The following is a 12,127-nucleotide window of genomic DNA, read 5'->3' on the forward strand; positions in this document are numbered from 1 at the left end:
TCACCACAGCAACATCCACCCTCTGATTCCATTCATTCTCCTCATTCATAATTCCTTCCAAACTCTTCTCCTGTCCTTCGCACTAAAATTCAACCTTCCATCATTCCTCCTCATGAATCATTTTCCATTGATTTAATAAACCTAAACACTCTATCTGGGTTCTCATCCAGCCTGCTCCACCCCTCCCCAGCCTCCTTCCTCATAGACCTCGCAACCACCCTCTTTGCATGATTCTAAACCTGTGCTTAGGAAGTTCATTTCTAACCCCAACCGACTTCAGTTTTCTTGTTTGTTGCTAAAATAAAAGTTCTACCTGGAATACTATTTCTTAATATTTGCCATTGTTCATTTGTTGTCTGAGTATTGTACCCCCTTTGTGGATTGCTACCCTTACTCTATGGATACCAACGATGTATTGGCTGCACAGGCCATAGCCTAAAAAAACAACAACACATTAACAATGTAAAGCTTATTTAAAACAAGATTTATTCAAAATTGTCTTTTTCTATTGATATATCGACCAAGAATACTAATCACTACTAAATATGATCAGTACAATATAGTGCTCCAGCATGGTCTTAACCATGATGGCTAAAGTAAACTACTACAATTCATTTATCACACTTTCAACTCCATCCCCAAAGTCATGGGTTCTCAAACTGGGGGCCCATATTGCATGCCGCAGGAGTTTTTAGAAGACAAATTGCAGTTCATCAATTTTGTAAAAATATTGGAATTTCTGAGGTCAAATAAAGGACCAGCTGGAGTTGTGTGTCTGAGACTTTGCCTTTGGATGGAACTCACTGTCTTGATGTTTCTATATCAACTTGATGAAGACTGCCACAGCATCACCTCTTCTTCCCCCTGAAGCAAAACAAAAGATCACATGATGTTTGAGTTGTACAAATTCAAGTTTACAAACAGATTTTAGGGGTCAGTTGACCTCTGACATCAGATTACATTGTTAGCCCTGTACTCATTCTTAACTATCACACCATCTCACTCTTTCACTCTCTCTACACATTCTCCACTCACAGATATATGCTAGAATGTAGTATATGTCATGTATGTGTCTGCCTTCAATCTACCATTAACTTCGTCACGATCCCAGGCCAATCAAAAGTACACTGTGGTTCTGTGATTGAGGGACTGTGGGAAATGGTTCAACTACCAAATCAGTCCTTTTGGTACCTGACTTGCGTGTCTTCCTCCACTATCATTCTTCAACATAAACTGGCTATCAACAGGGAAGTTAAGATAATTAGATAATTAATATTTTGGATAATTAATTAGATAATTAATGTTTTTGAGGAACACAGCCAAAATCCTTGAAGTAACTGATTCTAAAGCAAAAAATTGTATAATTCCAATACTGGAATAATCTGTTCAAAACCCTGCCTACAGAAACAGACAAACCAAGACACATTGCGGAAGCCATAGAATCTGCCTTACATCATGTGATTGTCTTCGTCATATCCAAAGAAATCATTGATCTTCAGATATTTGCTGATAACTTGTCCAATGACTTTGGTTGTCCTCCTCCAAAAACTGTTCATTGTGTCGGGTAACAGAATCCCAAACCCAGACTAGTCAGATGGGTTTTCTCAAGTTCTACCAAGATGCATCCATACAAAGTCTGCTCGAAAAGCCATGGCGGGGGGATCATTTATGTTCATTCAAGTTTTTCAACAATCTTTTGTGACAATTTGATGCAATTACAGCAAGAGATAGTTTTCTGCATCATTTGTTTAAAAACATCAAATCTTCTATTTATAGTTGTTTATGACCCTTGAGAATTACCATCAAGGCACATGACATTTTGACATCTGCACAGTCCCATCTAAGAAAACAGTTCCCTATCTTTTCATCACTGTTTAGAGATTGTTTGGGAAACCTTTCTCCATCAACTGGAAAGTGCAAGGAATTTCCCAGACAGGTTGTTAGAGTAAAATAGAAGTTTGTCTTTACGGTATTTTGCCTGCTCACCTGAAGAAATGGTGACAGATGTTGTGAGAGGTCAATAGATGAGTGTGGGGTAGTACTCAGCTTCCTGTCACGAGCAGCGTGCTGCTTCACTAACAATCAACCAGGACAGAAGACGTTCACAACCAATTTGAACCTGGGATACATAAAAGTGCCTTTGTCTGAAAGGGAGAATCAAATGGTGATTAATGATGGAAGAAGAATGTCAGCGATTATGATAACAATAACAACAACAAAAAGTGATATAAAATGGATAAAGACAACTACAAGAACAAGAATATCAATGAAAATAACTAGAATAACAATATGAAGATTTTTTCAGCTCCTTTATAATAAACACGACATTCCTATTTCAATTGTAGACTTACACCAACTCAGCTCTGTTCAAATATCCAGAATATACCTGGGTAATACAGGACAGCAGTGCAGGGTACATATATATAACCATGAAGCAGTAAACAGATGCCACTCCACACAAACAATAAATATGATGCAACAGTTAACAATATACAAATACTAAATAGGACAACATTACAATCACTAAATAGGACAAGCACAAAAATAAACAGTAAACAGGATGACAATAGCAACGACATAAATTATTAACAAGACTACAATAACAACAGACAAACACTAAACAAAAAGCCCAGGATAATGCAGAAATGCATAGGTTCAATATAAAGTCTGGCAATAAACAGTGGGAGAATCTATTTTCATATTGTATGGCAGATAATGTGAATGGAGTTTGTAGAGTTGCATCATTTGTGTTTGAGTATATTTTGTGTGGTATATATGTATACTGTATGATGGTTGTATATCATATGTTGGTGTATATATTGTGTGTATAGAATGTGGCAGTAATATCTGTGTATATAGTGTATGTATGTATTTATTACATGTGCTGTGCTGTTTGTGATAGCAATCCCATAATTCCCATTTAAATGTTAAACTTTTCCCTGTTGTTTTCCTTCACAAGGAATATCAATAATCTTAATAAATGTTTTCCCTAATCATTAATCTTAATTAGTTGTTCCTCTTATTATAATTGTAATATCAATTGATTAAATGCTGTTTTTGTTTCTTTATATCAAATATCGTTGGCAACAATGCTTGACTATGTTTTTAAGGCAGAAGACACTCTCTGAAATTTCCCAATTTTGTCATAATTTTTAATGATTTAATGAGTGAATAATTATCTAAGAAATATCAGTTAATCCTCTTCATAGTCATTCATATTTTTGCTAAGTTCACCTTGAATTATTCTTTGCTAAGAAGTTTAAATAAAACTGAAACCTGGTCCTGTTACTTCATACAAGATAGATCAAACTCATCGTCACTGCTTATCTTCATTTAATTAAAATCAATTTGTGTTCTATCCTTTGATTTTCTTCACTATAATTCTAATTGACACTAATTATCTTTCTTTTCATTATGAGTGTGATTTCAATGTCTTAAAAGCGTTAAGTGGTTCAAGACAGCCAGAACGCATCCTGTTATTGTCCACCCTGAAGACAGTTTCAAGAAATGTCTCAGTGGCATCAGTTCCACTTACCTCGTTGGACTTATACCAAAGTAGGCAATTGTTGCTTCACTTAAATCAGTCCATGGCGAAGAGATAAGTCTCTGGAAATTAAACCAATCACTCTTTGTTGAATTGCGACCATTGAAGACAAGCTCCAGCTCTTCTATACCATTCTTATAAGCAGCAAACTTCACCTGTCAAAATAAAATGATTTTTATTTAGGTTTCTTTCACTAAAATATTTTACAAATGTTATACAGCAATGATTTTAGACAGTGATAATCTGGCTCATCCATTAATCTATAACACCATCTTATATATATATATATTTACAAAGTTGAGACAGATATCTGCAGCTAGCAGGCCTCCTAGCTGTTGCGGGTATTTGTCTCCCCTTCGTAAATATATAAGGACACAGGAAATGTGTCAAGGCCGACAGGAAGCGTCGATGCTTCCTAGGGCTAAACAGCGGTGGTCTAATCCCCTACTGTCACGTTAAGTTGACAGTATACAACCACTCTATCGCCCCACCACCATACATATCTCTATGAGATATTTAGAAATTTAATATTTCTGATATATATATATATATATATATATATATATATATATATGTATAACATCATCTACCTTCCATGCTGGCATGGGTGGGATGGTTTGATAGGAGCCAGCCAGGCAGAAGCCTGTACCAGACTTCTGTGACAGTTTTGGCAGGATTTATATACATCCACAACCACGCTAATAGCTTAAGAGTGAAATTTAGTATTTCTCCGTTTTCTTTGAATTAATTTTGATAAAACTTTTCCCAGCTGGTTTGCACACTCTGGCAACACCATTCTTATGTTTTCATCATTCTGAGTAACGTCCTTTCTTTTTTATTTCAGATTCTTCAGTTTTTTGGGGGTGAACCATGCTAATAGCTTTTGAATGAAAATAACCCATCTGAACTTATATTTTTTTTCAGGAATGAAGGGTAATGATACATATTAAGCATACATTGAGTCTATATCTAACAGAAAACCATAATAATGTTATAACATTTATTGACATAATCAATTATTTAGCCACATGAGTGCAATTTCAATGGCTAACTTCAAAAACCCTCTTAAGAATAAATAAATTCATTCTTCTCCCCTCTACAGTTGTTATAGATGTTGTCGAATAGATTTGGAGAGTGACTCCCATTTACTATTCACACATCTAAGACAGACATGTAACGGCTGTACAAACACACAAACACATGCACACACAGACACACATACACACACACGTGCACATGCAAACACATACATACATGCACACATCCAGAACAATGTTGCTGCTGTATATTCACACATATCTAAGACTATGCTGTCAACATTTCTAAGCACTCACCTGATCAATGGGTAGAATTGTCCATTGGTCCATGAGGGTATTTCGATAAAAGAATGTCTCATTCAAGTGTGAACAACTGTTGGGTGGGTTTATCAGTCTTGGATTCTCAAGAAACGATTCAGAAACAAGACAATCCTTCTCCATTGTTAATGAGTAGATTTTAAACCATTTCTTCTGCAGAACTACAAATAAAAACCACAGAAACATGTTTATTTGCATTGAAACTGTGCAAAGATCTTGTCAAGAGTTCAATACTCTGTGCTGTCTGTCTGAACATGTCAATGGACACTTGACCTGTTAGAAATAACAACCAAACGTCTCGATGAATGGCTCATCAGATAATGGAGGATGGATGGATGATTATGTCTGACAGCAAGACATGAGGGTCACAGCTGGAAAATATTTCCATGTGTCCAGATGAGGCTTGATATCAGGTTAAAAACAACATCATCAACAACAACAACAAGGTGAACAATTTGTAGACAAGGTTTTAAAGTTTTTTAAAACTAAGATGATACTTAGTTCTGTTTGTATGGGTTGCTATGGAGGGAGGAATCGGGCTGTCCATGATGTTGTCTGAAGCTCCAATCCTAGAGACATCATCGATGGTTTAGGCTCAACGTTGGTAACATCTGTTACTGCTTTGAAGAAATCATAATTATATGGGAGGAACTGTTTCTATTGGCTGATGCTCTTGTGAAAATGGTTAGCATGCCATCTAGAGGCAAGGAATGGCATGGATGATGTAGAATAACCTTATGTAGAGATATTATTTAGACTGTGAGTACAGAAGAGTACGAGCCATTATGGTGGTAATAGAATAGACAAAAAGAAGACAATACATCGATGAACCAGAGGCTGTAATTATGTTAGCGAGTATTTGTTAATTAGTCTGTTGGCTGGGAGAAGATTTTCGTGGGTAGTAACAGCAATATCTCAGATATTATCTAAAAGTAAAACTGAGTTTGTTTTATGCCAGGGGAATAAAGTAGTTTGCTTATAAATTTCCAGTTTCTCTTCATTCATAGTTTAAGACTAAAGACTAAGAACTTACTAATAATGGCTATTTCCCTAACATTTACAAAATCAAGGCAGACATGCCCCAATGTCCTAGTAAGCAGGAAAGCAGGCAAATTGCTAATGCCTTGAAGGAAATGGCCCTGCTTTAGATATAGAAACGGTGTTGGTAGAAATTCAATATGGTGTGTCCAGTGCAAGCTATGAAGACATAAGAGGTAGAATGGAAGTACAGGAAGGTTAACATAAAGAGTGAACTTTGTGTGTGGCTGATGCACAGGAGCAATAAACTAAGAACCCGTAGGAAGTAGATTTTCCTCCCCTTAGCTAAGGAATATTATATCCACTGATTATCCCTTTAGTCAAAAGATATTATTATAGTCACTGATTACTCCGCTTGAGCTATACCCTCCTGTATAACTGCAAAATTATATCATATTTGCTTCTATGCAGGATTAAATCAAAAGCTTATAATGATTTCATAAGACTGAGTCATGATTAGCCAAGAGAAACCAATCAACACTGTAAATATTGTAATGGATTAAATAAACTTTATCCACACAAACAAGATTTCTGTGCTTTTTCACTTTAAATCTTATTTAATATGTATATATGGAAAAAAAAGTCAAGGTAGAAAATGCTAAAATAATTTTATAAAAACATTTCAGTACTAGTTTCAGTCATTAAGACTTTTTCAACTCTAAGTATGGAAAACAATTAAATTTTGGAAAAAAAAAAAAAAAGTTTTTAAAAAGAATATTTGCATAGTATTCAAATAGAAGGGTCATTTTCCTTGTTTCTGCCTGTCTCTGTCTCTCTGGTTTAATTTTGTGGGTTCGAGGTTGGCTGAGAAGAAGAAGAAGAAGAAGGGAACTGAGGGCTGAAGAAGAAGAAGAAGAAGAAGAAGAAGGAGAGGAGGAGGATGGCATTCCCCCCTCTTCCTCCTCCTCCTCCTCCTCCTCCTCCTCTCCTCCTCCTCCTCCTCCTCTTCCTCCTCCTCCTCCTCCTCCTCCTCCTCCTCCTCCTTCTTCTTCTTCTTCTTCTTCTTCTTCTTCTTCTTCTTCTTCAGCCCTCAGTTCCCTTTTATTCATCATAGTCCTCCAGGCAATAACATAGGAATTCAAAACGGGTTGCCCCTGGGAGCTCCTCTATGCTGATGACCTGGCCCTCATAGCAGAATCCCTACCAGAACTAGAAAAGAAATTTCGGATGTGGAAGCAAGGTCTAGAATCAAAAGGCCTTAGAGTCAATCTAGCAAAGACCAAAGTTCTAGTAAGTAGGAAAGCAAACTCATCACCCCCCCCTCAGGTAGGTGGCCCTGCTTGATCTGTAGAAAAGGTATAGGTAGAAACTCCATAAGATGTACCCAGTATAAGCTATGGATACAAGAGGTGCAGCAACATCAAAGGAAGATTAACCGAGAAGATAGCTTTCATGTGCAGCAGATGCAAAGGGATAATAAACACCGCAGATGCTCAGAAATCAGATTTCATCACACTCCAGGGCGAGAAACTAGAATTAGTTGATGGCTTCTGTTACCTAGGTGACCAAGTTAGTAGTGGGGGTGGATGCTCAGAGAGTGTTACCACTAAAATAAGAATAGCCTGGGCGAAGTTTAGAAAGCTTCTGCCCTACTGGTTACAAAGGGCCTCTCGCTCAGAGTGAAAAGTAGATTGTACGATGCATGTGTGCGAACTGCCATGCTTCACAGTAGTGAAACATGGGCTGTGACTGCGGAGGACATGCGTAGACTCGAAAGAAATGAAGTTAGCATGATCCACTGGATGTATAATGTCAGTGTGCACACATGACAGAGTGTTAGCGTCCTGAGAGAAATGTTGGACATAAGAAGCATCGGATGTGGCATGCAAGAGAGACGTTTGTGCTGGTATGGTCATGTACTACGAATAGATACAGAGAGATGTGAGAAGTGCCACTCCCAAACAGTTGAAGGAATTCAGGGTAGAAGTAGACCCAGGAAGACATGGGATGAGGTGGTCAAGCATGACCTTCAAACGTTGGGCCTCACAGAGGCAATGACGAAAGACCGAGACCTCTAGAGATATGCTGTGACTGCGAAGGCCCGGCAAATAAAATGAGTTCATGGCTGTATCCTTCACCAGTTTTGCATAACCAGCCCCAGCCCATTCAAAAGTACCTTGGATCGTAGGGCAACCTGCTGTGCTTACCTTTGATTGTAGGGTGACCTGCTGTGCTTGAGAAGACCTATTGAGTCAAGTACATCGACATCAAATTAAAAATCAAATGGAAATTGTAGCTGTGATCCCTGTGCCGGTGGCAAGTAAAAAGCACCATCCAAACATGGCCGATGCCAGCACCGCCTTGGCTGGCTTCCGTGCCAATGGCATGTAAAAAGCACCAACCGATTGTGGCCATTGCCAGCCTCCTCTGGCCCCTGTGCTGGTGGCACGTAAAAAGCACGCACTACACTCACAGAGTGGTTGGCGTTAGGAAGGGTATCCAGTTGTAGAAACACTGCCAGATCAGACTGGTGCCTGGTGCAGTCTCCTGGCTTCTTAGACCCCAGTCAAACCATCCAACCCATGCTAGCATGGAAAACAGACGTTAAACGATGATAATGATGATTATAGTTACTGTGACATTGATATCACTCTTTGCCTAGAAGTGGCCTATGGACCCTACTTGTGTGTGTGTGTGTGGGGGGGGATTTGGGGTGAAGGGAAAAACAGAAGCAAAGAAGTTTTGTTGTTTAATTTATTGTGGAGTCAGAGTTCAAGGTTCAAACATTTGTGATGTTAGTGCTGTAAGACTGTGCTTTGGTGGCTTGACACTGTTGTAATAGTGTCGTGGTGAATGTGTCAAACACTAAGTTATTGTGTGAAGGGGTTTAAGACTAAAGCAAACAGTTATAGGGAAGGATCACACTTACCATTCTTTGAGACAAATGTTTCTGCTTGTCTGTTGGTTGTTTTCTGTATGGTGACATTATCTTGCCATATATGGAAATATTGGCATTGCCGTTCACTAGATTTGTAGGTGAAGTATTCACAGTCATTCACTGAACACATTTGGGCACATTGAAATTTGCTGGTGGCTTTATGAATAACTTTGGCTGGATCAGTTGACTGGATTATGTAACCTTCTAATCGGTGAAAATGGTAACTAGTCGACATCTGCTCACATATTATTCCAATAATGGTACAAAGCAACACTGGGATTGTTGGATTCCTCAACATGGTTCACTGTAGTTCAAGTTCAGCAAAAAGAATAAAGAAATGAACATTTAGCAAAAACGATAGTCAGTAATAGGATGTGATACAGAAAGTTATTTTAAACCTTGTAAATCAATATGCAAAGGTTATCAGAATTTACTTTCAAATAAACACAATAAACTCAATTGGTAGAAACATTAGTTTCATTGAAGAATGTCACAGTGGAGAAAGTCAACTGTGTACAGAAAGAATTTGAAGGTAATAATTTCTTGCTATGTTCTAATAAAACAATATATTTTACAGACTTCTAGGACCCTGAACAACTGTGTGCAACAGGGACTTTTAATACATGCTACATTACTCGTCAGCAAACTAAAAACAAACAAGGAGCATAAAACAAATGTCCAGCAAAAACAAATGTTTACAGCAACAACTAAATCTTCATAAAACTGCAAGAAAAAGGAAATAAAACAACCATATAAGTCTGAATAGAAATTGCAAGAATAGCAAAATGGAAGCAACATCCATAATGGCAGAAAGTAAATGAATTGGTGAATATAATGTGAGCCAGCAGTAGTTCTTGGAAAGAAAAAATGAAAGATGTGCCTGGCACCGTTTTCGGTGCACATTTGTTAAGATTAGCAAGGACGATAGAATTACATGCTGGCACATTGCAAAAGACAGACAACGTTTTGTATTAATTACGTGACCAACCATAGAAGCAAGCTGTGTCTGACAAGAGTTCAGGGAGCAGGAGATAATATCTGACGATGTACAAGGTATCGGGCAAAAGAGCTTAACAGACACCGTTATGGTTTTGTTTCTTCCTTCTTGAGCCATGCCTGGCTCATAAGGGCCGGTTTCTTGGTTTCTTGGTGTATAGATTCCCCACCTGGACGGGACGCCGGTCCATCGCAGGTGAACTGCAAGATGCAGGAGGAAAGAGTGAGAGAAAGTTGTGGCGAAAGAGTCAGCAGAAGTTTCGCCATTACCATCTGCCAGAGCCACATGGAGCTTAGGTGCATCGCTCATAAATACACACATCGTCCGGTCTGAGATTCGAACCCGCGATCCCTCGACTGCGAGTCTGCTGCTCTAACCACTAAGCCATGTGCCTCCACACCGTTATGGTGATATAGCTCAATTAAAAAGCACAGTACTTTGGTGCAATGTACTTATGAATGTTGCAGAAAAGAAATATTTTAACCAACAAAATACAGAATATTTACAAACGTAAATATCATTGAGAAATTATCACCATAACGATGCCTGCTAAGCTCTTTTGCCTGATATTTCATACGTCAGAGATTATCTTAAGAACCCTTCACGTGGTCAGAGATTTAGGGATGTCCTTACTGAGAAATTTGATGAGAGGGAGGAAGAGCTACAGTCCTGTGACTTAGAAGTCAACTGGGGATTCCTGATGGCTCATGTATTGTCATGTGGTCACGACATGAGAATGACAAGAGAGCTGACCTGGGGCTACACAACAACAACAACAACAACGGCAATAAAATGGTGTCAATAGCATCATCTCATCGTGTTACGTTATTTGATGTGGCACTAGTCTATGTCACACTGTGCCATAAGGGAAATCGAAGTAATGAATGAAGAAAACTAATATGAAGGTGTCGTTGTTGCTGTTGTTGTTGTTGTATTGGAATGAGGTGGAGGAGGGGGTGTTTTATGTCATCAGATGGTGGGAGTGGGAGTAGAGGGGTGTTACATTGTGGATGTGGGTGGGGAATAGTTTGAATTCGGGGGGGGTGATTTGTTTGTATGTGGGGTAATAGGGAGGGAGGGAAGGAATTTGGAGGAATAGGGGTCCATTGAATGATGGGAAGCATGGCTCTGAGAGGGAGTAGGAGAGAGGGAGTGAGAGCGAGGGATACAGAAACAGTGACAGATGGATAGATAGATAAAGAGGGAGATATTGAAAGATTGAGAGAGGGAGAAAGAGAGAGAGAGAGTAGGACAGAGAGACAGAGGTAGATAAAGAAAGAGAAAGAGAGAAAGGGAGAGATAGATAGAGAGTGAGAGAGGGAGAGAGAAAGAGAGAGGGGGAGGGAGGGATAGAGAAAAAGAGATAGATGGATAGGTCGATAAAGAGGGAGGGGGAGAGACCGTGGGAAAGGGAGAGACAAAGGTAGATAAAGGAAGAGAGATAAAGAAAGAAAGGGAGAGATAGACAGATAGAGAGTGAGGGAGGGAGAGAGAGACACACACTCACACACATGGAATAAGTTGGTTTTTATAAGATAGAATCAGAAGGTTGAGAATGGAGAATCTTACCTTCTCAAGAATTGTAGGAATTGTCTTGTATTCTTCTGGGTCCTATTGGCTACCATAAAATATATTGTCCAGATTAACAGAAGTTATCATTCTAATACCATGGAACCTTACAAATAGAGAGGTATGAGGTTCAATCTCTGATAAAATTGTGTTTACCTAATTATGGTTTTGAGAATTAATGATGTACTTCGTTAGTTGATTGAACTGGATGATCAATTAGAGAAGGTAATCAATTTATTGGATCTCTTGTCTTTTGTTCTGATAACATAAACAGTTTTGTTATTAACGAATCCTTTTGTAGTCAGCAACAGCAGTAAATAATGGTGAGGAGAAGTGGTGGTGGTGGGGTGTAGACAAGTGTCTATACAAAATATAGAGATGAATTTTATACATACATGGTTGCAGGCATGGCTGTGTGGTAAGAAGCTTGCTTCCCAACCACATGGTTCTAGGTTCAGTCCCACTGCATGGCATCTTGGGCATGTGTCTTCTACTGTAGCCTTGGGCTGACCAAAGCCTTGTGAGTGGATTTGGTAGACGGAAACTGATAGAAGCCCATTGTATGTGTATGTATGTGTGTGTGTGTGTGTGTGTATGTGTGTGTATGTGTGTGTATGTGTGTGTGTGTATGTGTATGTATGTGTGTGTGTGTGTGTATGTCTTTGAGTCTGTTTACACCCCACCCCCACTGCTTGACAACTGCAGACCAATAGAATAAGGACCAGGCTTAACAAAGACATAAACCC

General features: G+C 38.8%; 1 protein-coding gene across 1 annotated transcript; it reads right to left on the reverse strand.

The window, feature by feature from the left end:
* Positions 1-469: 469 nt before the first annotated feature.
* LOC118766143 lies at positions 470-11,533 on the reverse strand. The gene is made up of 6 exons (XM_036509416.1): positions 11,382-11,533; positions 8,807-9,119; positions 4,879-5,060; positions 3,536-3,699; positions 1,987-2,144; positions 470-864 (listed from the first exon to the last, which is right to left on the reverse strand). The coding sequence occupies exons 2-5, from the start codon at positions 9,111-9,113 to the stop codon at positions 2,054-2,056; spliced, it is 744 nt and encodes a 247-aa protein (XP_036365309.1). The 5' UTR covers positions 9,114-9,119; positions 11,382-11,533; the 3' UTR covers positions 470-864; positions 1,987-2,053.
* Between the last annotated feature and the right edge of the window lie 594 nt (positions 11,534-12,127).

The sequence above is a fragment of the Octopus sinensis genome, linkage group LG14 (genome assembly GCF_006345805.1).
Source record: "Octopus sinensis linkage group LG14, ASM634580v1, whole genome shotgun sequence".
NCBI lineage: Eukaryota > Metazoa > Mollusca > Cephalopoda > Octopoda > Octopodidae > Octopus > Octopus sinensis.

Excerpts from the sequence above, each read along its gene's own strand:
- LOC118766143 (XM_036509416.1), bottom strand. The coding sequence starts at position 9,113 with ATGTTGAGGAATCCAACAATCCCAGTGTTGCTTTGTACCATTATTGGA. Across the intron at positions 3,700-4,878 it reads CAATTCTACCCATTGATCAG|GTGAAGTTTGCTGCTTATAA; the intron begins GTGAGTGCTTAG and ends TTATTTTGACAG. Across the intron at positions 2,145-3,535 it reads TTTGGTATAAGTCCAACGAG|ACAAAGGCACTTTTATGTAT; the intron begins GTAAGTGGAACT and ends TCTCCCTTTCAG.